Below are 23097 nucleotides of genomic sequence, written 5' to 3'. Positions count from 1 at the left end.
TCTTTTGTCAAGTTCACTTTAGGCTATTATCAAAAGATCGCCTTACATTCACGGAAATATTTATATTTGCAGTGTTGAAGTAACGAAACAATTTTTTAAAATTCCTTAACTTCAGTAATATAGTTTACGCATTACAATTTCGCAATGTTTGTATTTTAGCTTTGCTACATAATATCTATATTTCATAATTATGAAGCATAACCTCTTTAAATAAAAATACAATGAAAAAATAGTTTTCCTGCTTTTGAATTCCATTTAATATCCATAACTATTTAAAAACCTAGGCAAACATTAATTACTTTGACGAACTTTAATTCATAAAATTATCTGAGATACTATACTGATTAATATGATGTGTAATTTAAAATATTAGATTTTTAGTTTTAAAAATATTATTTTTTTTAATTTGTCACTTGTATAATCTTTGCCATATGCTATAATTTTTTGTATTGTTACGATAATTTTGTTTCTTAATAATACATATTAAATGTTAACGATTTTTTTTAACTTGAATATAATTTTAATGTTCTTAAATAGGGAGTACATTTAAAAAACTATTACTTATTTGCAATTACTAATAATTACAATTTATGTCAATAACTATCTCATATAAATTTAGGCAACAATTTAAAATAAAAAATAATAATTCATATGCATCGAAGGTAAACTTAACCAGCATTTGGAAAAAACAGCAATTTAAGAAAGCGTTTTAAAAATAAACAAAGATATTGTGTATCCCGCTGTGATGAAAGGGCTTTTTGACGTCAGAGAAAGGCCAATGCTCTTGTTGCGTTTGATTACAAAGTGCCGATATACTTAAGGACCGGTTTTAGGTAATCCTTTATAAGTTATCGCCTCAATTACATGAAAAATGAAGAATTTAACTATAGATTTCGACTATTTAAAATAAACATAATGTTCCAATCTTTAGGTACTGTAATAATATTTATAGTAATTAGTTTAATAGAAAAATGCTATTAGCAATATGTTGAACATGTTAGCTTTTTCAAAATAAAAATGAAAAAACAGACGTGCGTTTGCTGTAAGATTTAAGGTTTGATTGTTACTTATTTTGTCGATTGTCTGAATACATAAATGTAATAATTTTTATTTTATTAAGTAGCTTTTATTGTATAACTTAGTTTAATTTGTTAGTTCGGTAATAGATTTTATACCAGACATTTTTCTACTGACCACAAATCGAGTAAATTATGCAAGCATAAACATATTTTTAGAAATTCTGTGGATAAAGTTTACTTAATTGTAACAAAGTATCTTTTTAAGAAACAGTTCAGTTAAATATTTGAAAAGATTTGCTGTAAATTAAAATAATTATTAAAACGAGTAAGAGGCTATGTCTACTTTTGCTTATACGTATTAATATTACTTTAAAGGTTTTTTTTATTTTGATTTATTAAATTTAAACATAATGTTAAATGTATGCTTACAGAAAATGTTAACCAAACATTTAATATTTTTTTAATAAAAATCTAACTAGATATTATTCTTTACAGGAAAATATAAATAATCAGTTATTATCAATTTCTCTTTATGTTTATATCAGTTTTGTAATTAGTTTCCGCTTTTAAAACTAGCCACAGACTAAAAATATGTCATTTGGCTAATTTCAACAGTGAGCGGGTTTCGCCGCGCTTTTTAATCTATCTTTTTAAACCATTTTGAAAAGCTCGTTCTTCGTATCGAGCGTATTCTTAAGTTTTCTGTTTAACCATTGTACTTTGTGATATTTACTATTTTAATCTCTTAGAATTAGTAATAAGTAAAGAACAATTAGACGATAGATCCCTCAAATTGTTATACATAATACTTTTAACGCTACTCGTGACAGATCGATTGGCGTTCAGGAAAACGAGTTGCAGGTTATAGAAGAAATTTATTAAATTTTTAACTTTGCTTTCCGTTTGCATTAGTTTAAAATGGAAAGCATGGATGTCGCACAAGAAGGTACATCGGCAGCAACCTCACCTGTACTCGAAAATGGTGAGATATTTCGACTGTTGTAAAGTGACGCCGGCGTTGGTATATAAATGTGCTCCATTGTTAATCGCATATTATTATAACTTTGGAGGTTAATATGTTTCAGGGCCGGATAAGAACGTCACAGCGGAAGAGATGACGTCTAGGGATTACTATTTCGACTCGTACGCGCATTTCGGCATCCACGAGGAGATGCTCAAAGATGAAGTCCGCACACTCACGTATCGAAACGCCATGTACCACAATAAGCATTTGTTCAAAGGAAAAGTAAGTATTCTTGTCGCTCGATGTTACTGTTTCTTACAATAAGAGACAATGTACTATTTTTAAAACATGTACATATACTAACCCTCTTCATGACGATGTTTCTGTTGCTATTTATTCAATTACGATGTTTGTAAAAATTAGTGTGAAGTGGTAGAATTCAAGTATTTATAACTCCCCATAAATGTTACTTGTTAAAAAAAACCAGTTTATTATTAAAATTCTAATTCTAACTTTGCCGTGTAAATTTCTGATTCGAAAGATACCAGTAATAATATGGAAATTTATATTGTTTTACAGACAGTCCTAGATATCGGCTGTGGAACGGGCATCCTTTCAATGTTTGCAGCAAAGGCAGGAGCAGCTAAAGTGATAGCGGTGGAGTGTTCAAACATAGTTGATTATGCACGGAAGATTGTTGAGGCAAACAGACTCGATGACATCATAGAAATTGTTAAAGGAAAGGTAATATACAGTATGAAATATAGTACTTTAAACTGTTTCATAGCTCTCCATCAAAATCTTCATATGTTCAAGTGCTATAGATGTATATATATATTTATTATTTAACTTGTAACTATATATGTATTATTTAATTTGAGTAACTGAACATAATCATTGACTTTTAAATGTGATTACTTGAGTGTTAAATTTGCCTGCTTTAAAATACATTTTTTTTCGAATGGTTACTAATTAAAAATGCTATTTATGTTTTAAAAGATACACTCTGGTTCCAAAAAAGGCAAGAGCGGCAAAATATTTGGTCATGAGCAAAAGATACAGACTTGTACTGGTCATATCAGTACGAGTCTGTATCTTTGCTCGTGTAATAGTGCTGCTTAGTTTGTTAGGATTTGAAATCTGAAAGAATAGTAGTACTACATAACCATGAAATGGTTAAAGATAAAAAAATATTAGTCTTTTGTTTAACAGACCAAAGGCCTAAAATAATTATATAATGCTATAGACTGTTCTTACATTAGTAGGAATTGTGAATGATGATGAACTTTTAAAACTTGATATTTATAACTTTATAATATTTTTATATTACCCTACACTTATATATCACCATATTTAAGATTAGGTTTTTACAATTTTTTGTGTTAGGGGGACCAGAAAGTAATGTTGCTTTCATAAGTTAAGTTCACATGACTACATTTTATTAAGTTTTTATATCAACAATATATTCTCCTTCATTATCAACAACCTTTTGCCATCTAGTATACAAATTTTTAATGATGGAGCGGTAAAAATCAATGGTTTCATTATGCAAAATGAGTGGATAGCTACTTAGTTGTGGAAACCACCCCCTGAGACAAGACAAGACAGGACAAGTTCCCTCACACTTTTTAGAAGGTTCTAATAGGAAAATACCAATTTCTAGTGGCATTTGTAATGTTTGTAAATAAAGATAGTCTTTGTGCAACATTATCTTGAAAATCCATGGCCAAATATATGTTGTCTGATTCCATTCTGGAAAAGCTTGAACAGTAGTGTCTTCATACCTAAAATTGGATAATGTCTAGCACAGTGATTCTCTACTTTTTTTTTTGTTGCGGCACATATTTAACGATTTCAAAATTTGGCGGCACACAAAGAAAAAGATAAAAAATACTTACTTACTACAACACACTGCATAAATAATTTATGACAAAATTTTAAATATACGAAATAAACTAATATATATTCATGATAAAAATATTTTTCTTTTTTAATGATATAATTTAATAATATTTACATTATTATATATTTGCAAAATTTGGCGTTACACAAAAGTGCCGCGGCACAGTGGTTGAGAATCACTGGTCTAGTATGTCAGTAAATAATACATATGAATAAGAATAGGCACTACTAAAGTTCCTAGTTATTTTGCAATACCCTTGTTTGGAACAATTGTAGCATACAATAGTTTACACTTGTTTGTAAATAGATTTTTTTTGCTTACTCTTTTTTTCTCTTTTGTTATAAGTTCCCATTGAAACAGCAATTTTTAAATAAAAAAGCTATAGATTTTATTTAAAATATTTTAGAAATGGTTGGTAATTGTTTTTGTTGTATAACACTAGAGTAACAAATGTCCTAAAATCTCTAAAATGTAAAAAAATCCTAAATTGTTTATGATTTTCTTTAAAAAATTTCCAAAGATGATTATATTTTATCGACCTTTTGAATAATTTAGGCAATTCTGAATTGATTTTTTATTGAATAATAGGTGTTGTTGAAAATCAAGAATGCTGATGTTATTTATTTATTAAGTTGCAAATATGCTCGCATCATAGAAACAAGTTAAAAAAGTTAAACACTATTGTAATTCCCCTTAAGACATGGTATTCATATAACGCAATTTCATTTATCTCGTATAACATGTGTTTACTAGTTAACATCCAGATTTTCCTGTTTTTATTTTTTTAGTGTGAAATTTTTATCCATTTTTATAATCTCTAAATAATTTTAAGTAAGACAAGTCAGTAAAGTAAAATATTTTTTTCTTTATATGCAAATGCAAAAAAAGAGAAGAAATTTAAAATATACAAATGTAATAGTAAGCTTTAAGAAATAAGAGAAAATTAGATATATAAATAACTCTTGACCAATGGCACAGTAGAGGATGCGGGTCGCTGGAGGTAGGAAGGCCAAGACTGGTCAGTGTGGCGATTTTGGAGACATCTATCAGCTGAAAAGAAAAAGAAATAACTCTTAAAAATTATTACTAGTAGATTATTAAAGTTTATGCAATACATGGTAGAGGAAAACTTGTTTGTGAAAAAAATTTTTTTTAAAAAAACTTTTTATATTAATGAATACTAATTTATCAGGTTGAAGAGGTGGAGCTGCCAGTAGAGAAGGTGGACATTATTATCTCTGAGTGGATGGGCTACTGTCTGTTCTACGAGAGCATGTTGGACACAGTGCTGTATGCTCGTGATAAGTGGCTCAAGTCCGATGGCATGCTTTTCCCTGACAGGTAAATACGAAATTTTAACTTATTTATATACAAGAAATACTAATAAATAACATATAAATTATTAAACATAAAAATGCATTACTTTTAAGATTTGAAAACAAATGATTTAATCTTCAATATCTCTAAAAATTTTCTCAACTTTGTTGATTTTTTGTTTAGTTTTCAAACACAAATTAACACATGCCATGCCATGTGGGGCATATACATCATTGTTCGTTCCGTTCAGGCCATTTGCAGTTCTCATTAAAAAACAGGATTCTTGTATAGATAACTTCACATCAAGTATGTGCATATTTATTGCATGTTTAAATTTTTAACTTTTTCCTGCTAATTATAGCTTTGGAGTATTGAAAATGTGTAAAGCATGTCTTAAATGACTTTTGTTAATTTTAAAGTATAGGTTGTATACGCCCTACATGGCTTGAATGGAAAATGTTCAAAAATTGCTGTGGCATGGAATGTGATAATAGTAAAAATCAGTAAAATATTTTTTTAACCTTATTTTTCCAAGTGAATTTAGGATAAATTTTTTGATGAAAAACTTTGAGCTAGGTTTACTTTGTTCAATGATGTCCCATGTTTAATTCATAGACTAATAAAAATTCAAATATAATAGTATAATAACTAATAATAGGTATTTACGTTAATTAGATGCACATTATTCATTTGCGGCATTGAAGACCGTCAGTACAAGGATGAGAAGATCAACTGGTGGGATGATGTCTATGGTTTTGACATGTCTTCCATTAGAAAGGTGGCCATATCGGAGCCACTTGTTGATGTTGTGGATGCCAAGCAGGTGAGGGCTTAACTTTTAATTTCCTTCAAACCCTTAAGAAATAGGTAACCATTTCAAAGCTTATAGTCCATAATGGTCAGTCCAAATGTATTTGACTTTTAATATTAAACTTAATGCTGTGCTTCATGATGCCTAGGATTACTTCATGTTCAGGAGATTACTTGTGAATAACATTTGCAGAGACCAGAAAGTACTCTAACATACAAGCTCTGTGCCTAGGGAGTTATTAATCACAGCATTTAAAAAAATTATGTAAGAAGGAGCATTAAAGAATACATTTAAGATTAGTAATACTTTGTTTATAACATACATAAATTTGTGTATATATATGTGTATATATATATATATATATGTATATATATATATATATATATATATGTATATATATATATATATATATATGTATATATATATATATATATATGTATATAAATATATGTATAAATTTAAAAAAAATTGTTTTATATTATACTGATTGTCCTGACATACTGTACTGCTAGAAATTATTGACTTGTAGCATTTAAAAAAAATTTGAGACATATTCAGAATGATTTATTTTTGGATTAAATTTTGTAATAAAATAGTTTAATTTTGTATCTAAACAGCCGCTGTTTTTTTTAATTTTAATGGTCCGTTTTTTTTACAGGTGGTCACAAATTCGTGTTTGCTGAAGGAAATAGATTTGTATACCGTTAAAAAGGAAGATCTCAACTTTGAAGCAAAGTTCCATTTACAGGTATGTTTTCTATACTGTATATATAGTACTCAAATGTATATACACTGAAATGTATGGAATTGGTAGATGTATAAATAATGGGTAGTTTGTACAAAACTTACAAATGTGCAAACATGCATACATATGTATATATATATATACATAGTTTACTTTTATATAATTTAGTATTTTTCTAACTGTTACATCCAATTTTAAAAAGTATCCACATCAAATTTAAATTTTTAGATAAAATTTATTATTAGGTATATGAATATACAGGGTTCTATGAAACAAAATCAAATTAAAATGGGGCGCTGACAAGTTCTTGCTAAATTTAGAAAATTAATTTAAAAAATCATTGATGGTTTAATCTAGTGACATTTTTTTTTAATTTACATCATTACATTGTTATTGCTTTTAATATTATCATCTTTTCATTGAAGTAATAATCACGGCAGTAAAAAATAAATGAGAGTAAAAATTAGTAAAATTGGTATGTGTATAAAATAAAAATAAAATATGTTTACTTTGAAATTTAACTTACTGTGGCCATATAAGAAGGCTCAAGGTCACGCTTAGAACAATGGAGAGAGCTATGCTCGGAGTTTCATTGCGAGATCAAATTAGAAATGAGATCTGCAGAACCAATTTCACCGACAAAAAGAATTACTTGTCTGAAGAGGTGGTGAGTAAGACATTGCTCTTGCAATCTATGGCGCTTAGGTCCAAAACTTTCTAGATGACTACGAGGTGGTAGATGTGATATGGGTATACGCAGACTCCTCCACTAGGACAGAAGACATAGTTAAGGTTGTGGGAAGTCGCTAGATGCCGGCAGCGCAAGACCAGTCATTGTGGTGTTCTTCGGAGAAAGCCTGTGCCTTTCAGTGGGTGCTTATCAGTAGAAGAGAATAAGAAAATACGAGCCCATAAATAATTACCCAGTCACCAGTTATTGGATTGACGTTGATGAAATTATATATAAATAAAGAAATGTTAAACTGAGGAATGAATGATATCGAATGAAAGAGAAAGGCAGAAAAAATTTGGAAAGAAAGATGAAGTACGAAAGATTTTAAGAATGCAAAAAGAGCGCGCAAGTAAAAGTAATGTAAAAAGAATTATTAAATGAAATAAAACGACCCCGCCCTTCCCAAAAATAGGGGTAGGAGTGGCCCTCATTAGAGGGAGCCATTAAAAAAGTTGACGGCGTTGATTAATGGGACAGTATTTATATTAATATATACAATAAATCACTATTATTATTAACAATAATTGACAAAGATGTTAACATTAAATATATAGGTAAATATCATTACTAATATTTGAATAAACTAATTTGAGTCATTGAAGATTATCATAGTGTATATTATTGTGTATGAAATCATCTATACAAATTATTGTAGTGTTTATACATGGGCACACAGTTTACCAAAGTGAATATTACAGTAAATACTTGTTCGCAGGTGCGTCGCAATGACTTCATCCAGGCGTTGGTGACGTTCTTTAACGTTGAGTTCACGAAGTCGCACAAGAGGCTCGGGTTTAGCACCGCCCCCGAGGCGCCATACACGCACTGGAAGCAGACTGTCTTCTACTTCGACGAGTACATGACGGTATGTAGCCGTTGGCCGATTTATGTTTCATAGTTTAATTTGACACAACAACATTAATCTCTTCCTGAATATAAACCCACTTTTTAGATTCCTTGTCATTCATTCTTCCTAATTTCCTTGCTGTTTGCTGCCAATTTTTATTATAAATACATCCATGAAATAATTCAAAGCTTCATGTTAACGCCAAGATAAAGCCAATTATTGTATTAAAAATTATATAGGAGATTAACATACTTGGGATTAGTATCATATTGATTTTGACTCACAAATAGTTAAGTGTAACTATTGAGATTCTTAGAAGGTTTTTCTCAATACAATAAACATACCCAACTTAGTGGTATCTATGTATAAATGCATAAGTAAAAAAAGGACCAATATTTAGCCACTTCCGCATATGCAGTGGTAGTTGTGCAACAAAGTGCACCTTTGTTAATTTGTAATTATGTTTATTCTTACCAGCTAGATCATAGATTAAGTTTGTCAAGATTTTAAATCTTTATCAAATTGAACTTTTTTAATACCTTTATTTGTTCTTTGTATTCATTATATATTATCTAGTAACTTGTGTAACCTGTTTGTATTGTACACAGGTGAAGAAAGGTGAGGAGATAATGGGCACGTTCTGTATGAAGCAGAACGAGCGCAACAACCGCGACCTGGACTTCGAACTAGAGATTGAGTTCAAGGGCGAACTCTGCCAGGTGAAGGAGAAAAACCACTACCGGATGCGTTGAGTGGGGTACCCATAGGACCTCTGGCGCCTACCACACGGCCGCCGAACAATCACTATGCCCGTAGTGTGTGAAATCAATAGTGATACCAATTTTTATTTCTCAGTGTGATGGATGCTTTAAATCTAAGTGAAGTATTAAACGTCGGAAATGTTTCGGAAAGATTTAGGGTGTTTACACACAGAACTTCAATCTTACCCAAAGGCGCTAGTATGTAAAGGGCCTTATATGTAGTTTTATATGCGAACACTCTTAGTTCTGATTCATGTGCATTAGGTAATGCATGAAGAATTAAATTCTAAACATTTTTTTTACATGGTCTCTATGATATATCATATTGTGTCAATGTACAATGCCAAAATGGGCCTATGTCCCAAACATGCTATTTTGAGATGGCGAACTATAGTCAACATTGAAAATACAATTTCTTAATCACATTTATAATTAAATCATTTAACTTATAATTGAATAGGCTTTGATAAGTATCTTCATAAAGTCAATACATTTAAATATGTATTAATACATGGTCATAATTTTTCTCATATACTGGCCGGTTCGGAAAACTATTTCTATCGTGGACTGGGCAAAAAAACTCGATAGTTACTCCTTTGACAAAAATTATACCAATTTTTATTGTTATAAATCTTTGTCATGCATAAACTTATAAAAATAATTTGTTACTCAATGAGATACAGACCAATGAATGTGAATGTAAAAACAATAAGTATGGTCGCTTATCTCAAAATAGTTATCATGTATACTTCATATTACTTTACTAAATGACATTCTTAAAAATAAGTTTTTTTGTTAAACTTATCTCAACTTTGTTTAAAATAAGGCTTGTATTATAAGTTTTTTTTTCAACTAACTCTTGGTATTATTTTTATCGATCTTAAACATAAACAAGTTTTTTGATATGGCAACACTGTAATGAAAATTAAAAAGTTTTATGTAAAAACGATACATTTTATATATGGAATAGACAACGAATTTTATTTTTTAACCCTTTTGTTTTAAAACTTCAAGTTTTTAAGTTATAATACATACAAACATGCAAATTTTTATTTGTAATATCCCATCAGTGTATGAATTGTAATTTTAAACATAATCTCATTAAAAATTCTGCGCGCCAACCAAAGTGGATCGCGAATTCTACCTGAATAAATGATGTAAGTGGTCAGTTTGTTTTATTTGCGTATTCAAAGAATGTTCCGAGGAACCATGTGAAGATTTATTTTTTAATATCGAATGCTGATGTAAATACCGCATGTCTGCAGAGATCTTTGTCTAATGTTGCTGGTGATGACTTGGGATCCCTCACCTACGACGTTTTTGTCGCGTTAACTGAATGCTCTATAGCGTCGCTGCTAACGCCTTCTAGACGGGGAGACAATGGAAGTTACTTAATTGCTTTTGTATCGCAACTGAGTCGTTATGTGAGCGATGGCAATGTTAGCGACCGCTTTGCAGCTATCGATACGGACGCGCGACTGGATCGCTATTGCAGCATTTGGAAGTCGCGGGGTCTGTTATGTTAGGTCACTCAGAGGTACATATTTGACGCTTGGCCGCGAGATTGAACCTGAAATGAGATCCGCAGTCACCAATAGCTCGAAGTAATTGCTGGCAAGTGGCAGTGGGGGGATACGGCGTACATGCAATTGACAGCCATTGGTGCCGAAGTTCTCTAGATTGGCGAAAACGAACAAAACGCGGCTTGGTAAGCTCCTTTACTAGTTGGGCTGACGACATGTTAAGTTCGCTGGAAGTCGATGAATGCGGGCATCGAGGCGATTTTTGAGTCCTATACCTTGCATTGGGTATCTATCGTTTAATATGAAAATCGTCATTATTGTGTAGTAAAATAATCGCAGTTGTCAAGATGCTTTCGCTTATCTATCAATCCATCGGTCTACGCATGCGCAAAAACTAAGGACGCGCGGCGTATGATTTTAGGCGGTTGTCAAAACCGCGTCTCGCGCCGAAAAATATGAAATGGCGAACGACGTTAAGTGACATATGTGTTGTTGTTTGTGAATTTGTATTAAATCTTTAGTGCTTGATGGAATATTGAATTATCGACTATCTAATATTAATTTTTTATCAATGTTTAATATGTACAAATAAGTGGTGAAAGTTTTATGTAAATATTATTTCATTCGCATGACAAATAATTTATTACGGCGTTGGTAGGTCTGTAGTTGTAGGCGGATGACTTTTAAAATAAACTGTCTATCTTTCATCCAAGCGTTTTAATTTTTGTGCTCCAGCTCGTTAGGTGTTGTCTCTAACATTGCCTACCGAACCTGTTAAACTCCATCACAACTGATGACCACGATGTGTACAATTATCTGCGACCGATAAAACTTTATAAGAAATATGTCTAAGTTTGTAGATCTTTCTGTGATGTTCAATTAAATTGTTTGTACTAGGTTAAGTATATTTATTTTTTGGGAGTGTTTAAAAAATACCGTAAGTTTGTGGGTTCTGTGGTCATGAAGCTTTTGATCATTCTTGCCATGTTTTTTAATTTTAAGGAGGCTACAATAAGGGGGTTGAATTTGATTTTAACAATTTGGGCTTGTTTGGCATTCTGTTCAATGTACGTACAGAGGTGATTATGAAATTTAAACTTCAAATGTATTATTGACTATAAGTCCAATATTTAAAAAACTGAATGCAAATAATTTTTAACTAATGAAAAATATTGACAATGGCAGTTACGAGAATACTCCTACAATCAATTATGTTAACGGTATTATTTTTTATGACAGGTATTTTTACGTTGCAACATTTAGTCATAGACTACGCACAAGGCATTAACAAGTTTTTATTTTATATAATAAAGGTAAAGGGCAATAGAACATAATGCCAAGCCAAACGTCACTTTGCATTGTTTTTTTTCCTTTAACGAAAATATGAATCAGAGAGAGAGAGAGAAGTAAAACTGTCATTTAAATTTAATTCATTCTCATTAACAAATGTTGGATCCTAACATATGAAATTTTATCTGATAACTATGAAACCAAATAATAATATAAATCGTGGTTTAATTGAAATTTGCATCATACTTCTGTCAATTTATGGTAAGCTAAATAAATTTTTAAAGTAATATTAAAATTGCTTAAAGGCGGTTTGTTGCCGGTTGCCAGTTTTGAGAATAGAATATTTTACCGTTGCGATCTATTAATTACCTAATCGAGAAAAGTGTTGATCTTATTGTAAGCTTGTTTATAGAACCGTATTTAGTCTATTTAAATATGATGACGTCACTTTCTGGTCAAAGGGACCGAACAACAGAACGAATACATTATTAACGTAAAATAAGTAATTTTTATATTTCATTTGGGAGACATAGGTACTCGTGTCCGCTTTATAACATCCTGTACATGCTTTTTGAATGATACTAACGAGCAACAGTCAAGTAGCCCGACAACGTCATTAATTGGCCACGTCCTTCATCCACGAGGACACAACTGAGCAGAAGAAGGATATTTTATTGACTTATAAACTGTTTTGTACCATCTAAATCGGTAATAATTTGTATTCTTAATCTGTATAATTATATTAACATCTAAAGCTAATAAATATTTGGGGTTATATTTTTTAGTACCCTCATTTTTTAATTAATGTATATATTTTTATTAATTGCTATCGTTACAAATTATTGTTATAACAATAGAATTACTTGCCAGATTCTTCTCAGTAAAATCAACATTCTGAACTTGGCAGTAGTATATGGGGAAATTTGAGGCCAATAATTCTTTTTATAAATATGTATTTAAATGTGCATTATATTAATTTTTGACATTTATTGCTAAGCACAGCCTTTTCAAATAAATATTTTTATCATAAATTAACTGTTGTTAATTTCATTGTCATATGTTTTATTGTTATATTAACAGATGTTGATGACAAATAAAAGTTTTAAAATAATAAGCGTTATAAAAATGTTAATTTAATATTTCAACGGACAAAATTCATACGGAATTTAGGTTACTGAAAGCGTTTGCGACGCCTAATACGCTTTGCAACGATTAACATAGCGTTGCGGAATTGGTCGGTAAAAGCGCGTCACATTCGCTAGCTGTCTTCGCAAACAATGGGGAATTAGATCATAAATACGTTCGTTCTAAATTTAATTATTATCAACGTATGGAAATTTCCAAGATTTAATAATAACTTGTGCAGGAAGTTATATATTAATCATGAATTGATATTATTTTCAAATATGTTATTAACCTTCATTAAACTTTATTTATTGTCCTATATAATGGCTAAGAGTTGTCTATTTTCATTTATATTTCTGTTTTATTTTTATATGATTTATCTTTAAGTATATTTTTTTTCTCCCTAAATATCATTAATTGAGGTAGCAAGCAGTAACCACCAGCCATAAAAATTGTAATAAATGGACCTTTTCGATTTCCTACCTTCTTCCCGTCGACAATGTTTTTCGTGCATTCAGCTACTGGGGTATCTTGCTTCGCCAAACCATAGAGGAATCATATCGTATCATTCATTTAGTATAAATAGTTCATTAATAAAGAGTTTAAAATTATATGTAATGAAATTAATGTCATAATAATGCCGCCATATTAACGGTGTGATTCGTCGATCTGTCAAAATATTTACGGCATCCCACGTGTGGCGCCATCGTAAAAAATTTTTTTTAAACAAAATTAATGTGGCCATAGTGGCCAGCAGTACGAAGCGTTCTTTTATAAACGCTACATACTATTATTTGTCCAATTCAAATAATTTCATTTTAAAAAATTACGCGAATTTACAATTCGGACTAGACGACACTTTTGTAAATTTCGTCGTCCTCATTTTAGAATCATTTCTTCTTTAAAAGGTGCTACGAAAATATTATCATGTATGGACAGTCAGTATTATTCTATAAACTATTGACATAGCACTTTAAACATTATACAGGGTGCGCCATATTAAAGTTCAATTTTTTTCTTAATTTCTCACGAAGCTTCGAGTTAAACTCCATGATTTGGTTCCAGCAGGAAAGGTTCTTTACCTTGTGCAGTCACCACGATGTCTCGTCGCCTTGTGATTGTCTCCAAAAACGCGGGCTGAATTAAATTAAAATGTTTATGTGAAATCCCTATTTTATTTTGTCACGTCAACGTACTCTGTCGAGTTTTCGTGTACCCTGGAGGACAATTTGACCATTAGGTCTTTACACCAGGGTTAAGCAACCTTTATAATCGTCGGCTAATTTAAATGCATTTTTATTGCAGGCCGCACATTAAGTAACACTTACTAATAATTTACAAAACATTATTTATGATAGTTATTAGATTAAAAATATATATAATTAAAAAAGTAAAAATTTCACAAATGAATTTTAATGCTAAATAAAAACAAATAAGAAAAGAATAATAAAATGAGTTTACCTGAAGTTTGGCGATGTTTTTTTGATGCAAGCTTATCAATAATGAACCGGAGTTTACGAGGTAGCTATATGAACGCAGCTTTCTAATGGTGCATTGCTCAGTCTATGTCGGTAGACATTTTTGATTAATTATTTCGATTTAATATGTACTACCATTTTATTAAAATTAATTTTATAATATATTGATAAAATAAAGGAGTAAAATAAATTTAATTTTAGAAATATTTAGCGGGCTGCATAAACTTGTTGAATGGGCTGCGTCATGTTCATCCCTGTCATAGACCATAGAGTATAAAGAAAAAGTGACAACATGTTACAGATTATTTATTATTTTTTTACAACTAACGAGTATTATTTATATTGCTAATGCCTCTTATGGTCGGGTTTATGGAACAACGTTTCCGACAGCGCTCTTCTGGACGTCGATACAACAACAGTTGGTGATGAGATGATATTCCTCGCATGAGTTTGCGTATACGAAATTGCAGTTCGTTGAATGACATTGGAATGCCGTAACTGAAATATTGATTAATTTGTTTTTATCATAGTAAATGTTGTAAATGTAAATGATATTGTAAATATATATAGTCCAAATAACGCAATTTTTACATGATTTAAGTTTAGAACAGGTGGCGCAAAAATAATGTCATTTACCGTATTGTTGGCCAACTACGGTCAAAATATTTTTCTGTAAAATCATTCCATAGCATTCGAATTCATATTCGAACGCCGATTCGAATTCCGACGCCATGAGTGATGTGGTCATTACCGTAGTGGTAGAGTCTTGTAAATTGTGAACACTCTGTATATATGTGAATACATTTTCTTTGATCACTATTGACTATCATCATCCTTGCTAACGTGTTGAGGCTGTAACACACATCCGCTCGCTAATCGACTATACCTTCAATTTCCAAGATACATGTTACAGAGTAAACATGAATCAATACAAGAACCACCCAACACATGTAAAATAAAAATAAGCCGACTAACGCAAGAAGTTGTAGGATAAACGTAAATTACTACAACAAAAGAGACCACGCGCATTTAAAAAAAAAACAGATGAAGAGAGAGAGAGAGAAAGAAGATTTACAACTATAACTAATCACTATGTTTTAGTACACTTGATATACTTTATTACGCATTCACTTACATATAGATTGCTCGCAGCAGCATGCGTCGTGGGCCTGCTTATATGAACAGTAGCTGTAGACGGAAGAGTCGCAGAGCGGGCATCCTGGATGAGCGCCCGGCGGTCCGATCACATCCTGGTAACCCGGATAGCCCCCGTGGTAGCCGCCGCCCGGATAATACCCACCCGGGTATCGATTAGGGTAATGCCCGTTACCGTAGCCTCCTAATAAATAGTCCAGTATTTGGCTAAATCCAATTCCTGTTGAATTGTTTAATGATTTGTTAGATGAGATGCGATGACGGTTAGGCATGCGGAAATGACTTACACCGTTCGTATGCTTTTAAATCTGTGATGATAAAATATATTCAAGATGACAGATGACGTATTTTTTTATTACAAATTAAAACAATAAAATTTATCGCAATAACTACCAACGAACTGCCGTAAAACATATTGGAATTTGTACAGAATTATTTGACGGTATTGTTAACTAAAAATGTTTAGTTATTGCGTCGTATATTTTAGGTTAGAAATATTTTAGTGTTTACAAATTCATGCAATTTTTAATGATTAAATTTATTATCTAGCATCAAAGGTTTAAAAAAATAACAATTGACATTTACTATTAAACCTTTGTCTGTTTTAATTCTGACAAAATTTTGAAATATTTTATTTAGTTTTACAAATATCGAATTTGATTGACTAATTTTGAATATTTGATTCAATTTAAATCTTTTATGTAGTTTATTGTTAAAAAAGATTATAAATTATTTTTTTTCCAAGAACATTGTGAACATTAAAAAGTTTCTGTGACGTGATGTCTATAAACATAATTTAGCTAATATATATATAATATCTGACACTGTTTACAGCTTTTTATCATTTCAACTTTAATATTATGAATTGACTCAGGAAAAAAAAGTATCCGTTCTTTCGGCAGGCAAATGTTAAAACATAATGAAAAATTTTTTTCGTATTTATCTCTGGCATTTGTACATTGTTATTTTAGATATTTGAAAATATGTGCATTTTCGGATATGAAAATTATTAATGCATGAATGCATGATGAATGCATTTGGTGTAGTTATATGACTTATATTATTAATTAAATATAATTAAGACATTTCAATGATATAGCAACCTAAATATGTTCACCGTGACCTTAGTTTGAACGAATCATTGTAAGAGTTTCAAAGGAATTTCAAAATCTATTTAATCATGAACTGAAGATTTGTACGACAAACAGAAATATAATTAAATTAATTATGACAAGAATTAAATAGATCTTTGAGAAATGTTTATAATATTTTCGAGTCTTTCAATTGAAAACGAACGAAGTAAATAGAGAAATTAATGGATTCAAAACTTTATTAATTAATAAAAACTTTATTACGTTTACTTCAATGGTGATTTGAAGATTTAAAATTTTGTTTATTTTAATTTAACTCATCTATTCCTTTAATATCTACAATTCGAATAATGTTAATTTATTATAATCTGCTTTTATTTACAATGTTTAAAAAAAGTAAATGATTTTGGCGGGAATAGAGGTTATAAAATTTAATAAGACTAGAAAATTTAAAAAAGGAATTTTCTTTTGACAGCTATAACAATAATTCGTCCAAAGCTTTTTTTTATGTAAATGATGAACCAAAGCCATTCCAAGACATCCATTGATCTTACCGGGTACCTTGTTTCTGCTCGCTTCATAATTGTTTTGAGGGTTACCTATTGTCGTAAGATGTTAAAAAATAAAATCAAATAAGATTTATTAACCTCGGAAACTATGTTTATTGAACAACCTTCATTTAAAGTATCAAAAATGAATTAATATTTTTAAAACTGACTTTAGTGACTGCGGAATATCGTTTGCATTAATATGGCATTACAATTACACCAGGCACATCTCTTTTGAGTAACTAAAAGCTGATAAGAGATAGGACTTGTCTTTTATCATCATCTTGACTGGTCTTCCACTGTACATTCAGTTACTTCCCGTGGCATATATGTCACCAGTCCACCAAATAGTACCTATCCTATATTACAAAATCGTTCGTTGGATCGTAATTTGTGATATATAATTAAATTTGTTCAGTTATTAATCAAAAATAAACGCTGCTATACAAACTCACGTCCCCTTGGCTGTAGTTTCGCTTCGTTACCATTTTCATCTAGACGGACCTTTGCATAAGATCTAAATTATCTTTGAATATAAATTCGCACTATTCAAAAGATTTAAATACATAAATACTACGCATATAAGTATTTTCCATTCAAATATATGAACATATATAGAAAAATAATATTTTTTTTTAAAATAAAAACATTATTTCAAACCTATTTTTATTCTTTTAAAAAGCATTTTTACATATTCTAATAACATAACCTAAAATAAAGCTTAAAATATATTCGTCTAGATGTTTTGTAATTGAATAGTATATTAATAAAAACTTCGCAATAGATGTAATAAAGAAGTTGAAATTAATAAAATTTAATATTTTAAAGAAAATATTTTTGATTTTTAAAAAGACATCTTCTTTAATACAATTAACATTTAATCTTTCTTCTCATGTTCCGCTATTTACTTACTTAATTTAAAAAAAAAACACTTTTAACGTTAAAACAACAAGCATTATAAGAATTTAGAGAAATTATCATGAAGCTTCTATTGCACTTATTAATTTTGAAAACAAATAAATAAACATTGTAAATATTAAAATATGTGAAATAAAAATTATTTTACCTTGGCTGAACGCGATGATGGTTAAAAAAACAATCAGTGACAACTTTCCGGCCATTTTATGTTTTGATTTTTCACAGTTCTTGTAATATTGGTACGAATTTTCCTAATAAATTTTCCTAAGCTTTTCGTCCGTATGTGCGGTTGTGCTGCTGCTTGCTAACACGAGAGGCAATTGAATGTAAATAATGAAAATAATCCAACAGAATACTTTGTTGGGCTTGTTTTACCTGTACAGTCGCGTACAGAATATAAACTGTGACATTTAATATTTTTGTAACGAAATATAAATTATAATAATAATTATCGATATCTGATATTAATCTTAAAATTATTATGTGTATTTAAATAAACAAATATAAAACCTATTTTAATTTTATTTACGTTTTTAATTTAAAAAAAAAATATCTAAAATCATTGCTGTACGTATATGTACTTTATAAGGACCTAACTAATTAATAGCAACCCAAGGACTTTTGCCGTCGTCCTTAGCCCTCCAGTTAAGGTGACGTTCTCTATAATTATTCGAACTCAAATACGTAATTTAATGCTGTTTGAACATCCTGTCTTGTGAAATACTATTTAAAAGTTATTTATCATTGCTGATTTAAATAATTCAACTTTATATATTTATGTATATTTATGTGTTTATATATATATATATATACACATACAAAATCTTTTGGGATCTGAAGAGAAGCGTCTAAAACCAAAAAGACCCAAGTGTGTTATAGCACTGAAACTTGGTTTCGCACTAAAAGCCTTGTATGAAAGTTCATAATCGCAAAACGAACAACAGAGAATGCAGTGCTAGGGATTTCTCTTCAAGAAGGAGATCTGTAGTGAGTAGGTTTTGACTTTATATATAAATAAACCTATATATATATATATATATATAGGTAGGGTATTTTTAAAAATTCGAAATACTACATATTTAAATTAATTATTGTTTACTACTCCTCGCAGACTATGTTCTCCCAATTGTTACTGGCCAGTCGTATTCTGGTTGAAGAAACCTGAAATAAGTGTAATAGCTCTAAACCTTTTGAGTGGCAAACGAGCTTTACATTTACTTTAATACTTTTAATTATAAAAACGATTTCAATAACCACCTGTATGAAACAGACCAGCCTCCGGGCATCTACGATATATATATATATATATATGTATGTATATATATATATATATATATATATACATATATACATATAGATCTCCTTCTCCATTAATCAATCTTGAAGAGAAATCCCTAGTACTGAACTCTCCGTTGTTCGTTGGACTATTATGAATTTTCTGACAAGGCTCTTAGCGTGAAGTTTCTGTAACTAAGTTTCAGTGCCATAACTCACTTTGGTCTTTTTGGATTTAGACGCTTCTCTTCAGATCCTATATCCTAGATATTATATGTAAAACATTGCGCAGTTACCCGAAAGCTGCTCATATGATTATTGAAATAGGTTTTATAATTAAAAGTATTAGAGGGATAAACGTATGGCTTATTTGTTGAGAAATCTCCTTTAAAGCCTTTACTTTATTTCCAAACAACCTTAATGAAACGATTACTCTGAAATATGTTACATATTTACAATTCATTTTTATTTGTATATAAGTTACGACAAATTTTTTGTACTAGAATATGACAGGCAAATAACTTTTGGCCTTACAAAGTCTTCAAGGACAGTACAACAATAATTTATTTTAGTATGTAGTTATACGAATTAAAAAATGATTTTATTTTACTTATTTGTCTCTTGTAAACATTTTACAGTAAAATTAAACACTTTTCGACACGACTACCCATAAAATTAGAGTAACCAATTTAAAAAAGTTTTAATATCGTTATAAATTGAAGATGATAGACATATACTGACTTCGTCTTAATAGAGGAGAGGTAGGTTGTTTTTTTAAAAAAAGGTTTATGGCAGGCTCTATCTGTAATGTCAGGGCCGAGGTGGTTGACCGCATAGTCGACGAACTCAATATACCGTAAGCGCGAACCAGTCTGGGCGGCGTATGGGCAACTTGACTCTTGCAACTCTCCATCTATACTCTAATTAATTTTAAATATTCAAATTAGTTTATTTGTTTCATTAGAAATTGACACATTGTTAAAATAAATGATTAGTAAATATACACAAAAATGTTATTCAATTATTCATTTACTTTATTAGAGATAAACAGTAACAAAAGGCAGTAAGGAAGTACAAACTTAGAAGCTTAGAAATATAAAATTAGTTACAATTGTTACCTTATAACTATCTCACTGAGAACATATAATGATTTATAGTCAAACAATGAAAGAACAAATAAAAACATTACTAAACAGGGATCGAAGACTATGGTTTATATATTTATATTATGGTTTAAATTGCATTGTATGTACTCAATAATTTCGAACGAAATTGTTTTTTTTTAAAAGATACGAGAGAGCACGAGAATATACAAAGTTACAATATAGTTCCGTATTCTGACCTGGACGATATGATTTTCAAGAAATAAATTATATTCCTTCCTTTGTTTAGTAAAAGTTATCAGCGGAGCAGTGGTAGAACCTCGGCAGAGGACTGCAATTTAAGTCGCGGGTTCGATTCCATGGGTACAATCTTATATAATTGCCACTGCTCACAAATAAGTTTTCAGAGTATGATCACCAGTGTCCTGTGTGTACCATAATACCGCACTGTGATCGCCAATCCACCTGCCAAGTGTGGCGATTATGGTAAATATCCTTCTATAGATATGTGGGAGAAGCCTATGCCCTACAGTGGCCGTCTTTTGGCTGAAATAAGTACGTGAATCAATGTAGTATAGAAGTGAAACAAAAAATAAAACACTGTGGAACTAACGCAAATATTTTAATTATTATAATTAAAAAAATATTCTTAAAGGTAATATCATTTCTCTTTCTCTTGTCTTTTACATTATTAAATTCCTTCTATCTCTCTTTAATAAGAGATACAACAAGACGTCCAACCGTTTCATATAAAATTAAAGCTACACAATTTGCTAAATGCGAAATGTTTAAATAATTATTATGCAATTTGAATTCAATCCAGCTTAATATATGGTTCAAGTTTCATTGCGCGCATGATGTCGCCGGTTACGGAACAACGTCCAGCTTGCATGATGACCCTTGCGTCTTCTCTGCCGCTCACCAGCTGCTTGAAGTGGTGTTCGTTGAGGGTGAATGTTGTGTCAGGATCTTCGTCTGGTTCCCCTTCGTATACCGTGACGTTATTCAAGTCTAGTGCTGAAAATGCAGAAACAAGAAAATTTAATTAATCACAAAAAATGATGTAAAATCTTTAAAGCAGTGAATAATGGCTTATTTGATGTCAATTAACATATAATACACCCTACCTTAAATCAATGGTTTCAGAAAAAAAAATTAAAATAATTTTAAAATTCGAATGACAACAGAACAAAATTTTTTTTATTATCTATCCCTGCAGACTCTGTACTGCCACATGTTACTGGCCAGTCGCATTCCGATAAAAAAAAATATATTTATTTAACATATTTCGGAATGATCGCTTTATAAAGAGTACTTAATTGGAAATATTTACAAAAGCTTTTTGGTGACAAATGAGGTATAAATTCATCCCTTTGAAGCTATATATCTATAACTTAACACCTGATGTATATACACCTGTATGATGTTAAAAAACAAATTTAAATAAATAAAAATGATTCGCCAAATGAATTGCCTAAAAATCGAGGACAGCTCCGTTCATTAGATTGATTTTAATTTCCTAAATGCTCGTGAAAATTCAACGAAAATAGATGGAAAATAACACTTTTTCCCACACATACCACAGAGTAAATAAGAATAGCTGTACACATCTTTTATTGGTTTCCTTTGACGTCAATGAAAATTCAAAAGACGTGTTAGTTTTTAATAAAACAAAAGATATGGCGTACCATAAAAACATTAAAATAAAAATATGTTATTCACATTATTACATGTGTTGCAACATAAGAAATAAAATATTAATGGCTGATTCACAAAAAACATTACAGATAATATCATAAGCAAAAACAGATTATGTATAGATATACATATGACTTAATCAAGCTTGCAAATGTCTGTATATATCTAAATAGGATACTAGATAATGTTTATAAAGTTTCTATTGATAGATTAAAAAGGTCTTATTTAAAAAAAATCTTGTTGCAAATTGCCGATATTCATTCTATATTTTTTTTACAAAAAAGAGCTGTACAGGCTTTTTGTAACTTAAAATGACATTATATATATATATATATATATATATATATATATATATATATAATGATAGAATAAAATAATGATAGAATGATAAAAACAAGAAATAAATATAAACGTAAATAAAAAAGATATGGGTGTACATGTATATAATAAAGTTCCACGATATATCTTAGACCTTCCGTGTTCTTTTTTAAATCTAAAATTAAAAGTGTATTATTAAATAAATCTTATTATAGTATTCAAGTGTTTTAATTGATCGAAATGTATGTAACTTAGTTTGTTGATTTATTAACATGGTTGATACTATAATGTAGAAATGATTGTTAAATTTCATTTAAAATAGCATCTGTTGAGTTTCCGGCTCTTCTTTCAACAGATCAGCACTTGGAGTCCGCGGTGGTAGCTTTTAGGGTTTATATACGATTTAAAAGCGCATGTAAATAACTAGTTGAATAATTTTGAATGTTTTTTGAATATTCGATTTTGAATGAAACAT

At 30.1% G+C, this 23097-nt stretch overlaps 3 protein-coding genes across 5 annotated transcripts in view; 1 reads left to right on the top strand and 2 right to left on the bottom strand.

Annotated features, from left to right (window-relative positions):
• The first annotated feature begins 1680 nt into the window (after positions 1–1680).
• Positions 1681–9742, top strand: Art1 (arginine methyltransferase 1). Its single transcript, XM_068762752.1, has 8 exons — positions 1681–2001; positions 2105–2265; positions 2563–2727; positions 5079–5227; positions 5879–6026; positions 6673–6762; positions 8208–8357; positions 8948–9742. The coding sequence occupies exons 1-8, from the start codon at positions 1938–1940 to the stop codon at positions 9089–9091; spliced, it is 1071 nt and encodes a 356-aa protein (XP_068618853.1). The 5' UTR covers positions 1681–1937; the 3' UTR covers positions 9092–9742.
• A 5064-nt stretch (positions 9743–14806) lies between these two features.
• Positions 14807–18460, bottom strand: LOC137919942 (uncharacterized). 3 transcript variants are annotated; one of them, XM_068763165.1, is made up of 4 exons: positions 18377–18460; positions 17317–17361; positions 15652–15891; positions 14807–15014 (listed from the first exon to the last, which is right to left on the bottom strand). In XM_068763165.1, the coding sequence occupies exons 1-4, from the start codon at positions 18429–18431 to the stop codon at positions 14884–14886; spliced, it is 471 nt and encodes a 156-aa protein (XP_068619266.1). In that variant the 5' UTR covers positions 18432–18460; the 3' UTR covers positions 14807–14883. The 3 variants fall into 3 exon arrangements, with proteins under 3 accessions (XP_068619266.1, XP_068619267.1, XP_068619268.1); XM_068763166.1 differs by having other exon boundaries at positions 15652–15855; XM_068763167.1 differs by lacking the exon at positions 17317–17361.
• Positions 18461–21420: 2960 nt separating this feature from the next.
• LOC137920065 (SCP2 sterol-binding domain-containing protein 1-like) overlaps positions 21421–23097 on the bottom strand; it is a 66479-nt gene continuing 64802 nt past the window's right edge. The window contains exon 3 of the mRNA XM_068763296.1: positions 21421–21623. Within this exon, the coding sequence (XP_068619397.1) occupies positions 21421–21623 (203 nt within the window). The remainder of the gene's footprint in view (positions 21624–23097) is intronic.

The sequence above is a fragment of the Battus philenor genome, unplaced genomic scaffold, assembly GCF_028537555.1.
Source record: "Battus philenor isolate CCGP_79_NKW_IND1 unplaced genomic scaffold, ilBatPhil1.0.hap1 SCAF_17, whole genome shotgun sequence".
Taxonomy (NCBI): Eukaryota; Metazoa; Arthropoda; class Insecta; order Lepidoptera; family Papilionidae; genus Battus; species Battus philenor.
This window is presented reverse-complemented; position numbering and strand designations above follow the sequence as displayed.

Excerpts from the sequence above, each read along its gene's own strand:
- Art1 (XM_068762752.1), top strand. The coding sequence starts at position 1,938 with ATGGAAAGCATGGATGTCGCACAAGAAGGTACATCGGCAGCAACCTCA. Across the intron at positions 2,002-2,104 it reads CTCACCTGTACTCGAAAATG|GGCCGGATAAGAACGTCACA; the intron begins GTGAGATATTTC and ends AATATGTTTCAG. Across the intron at positions 8,358-8,947 it reads ACTTCGACGAGTACATGACG|GTGAAGAAAGGTGAGGAGAT; the intron begins GTATGTAGCCGT and ends TATTGTACACAG.
- LOC137919942 (XM_068763165.1), bottom strand. The coding sequence starts at position 18,431 with ATGGCCGGAAAGTTGTCACTGATTGTTTTTTTAACCATCATCGCGTTC. Across the intron at positions 15,892-17,316 it reads GAGCAGAAACAAGGTACCCG|GAATTGGATTTAGCCAAATA; the intron begins GTAAGATCAATG and ends ACAATTCAACAG. Across the intron at positions 15,015-15,651 it reads CTGCTGCGAGCAATCTATAT|TTACGGCATTCCAATGTCAT; the intron begins GTAAGTGAATGC and ends TCAATATTTCAG.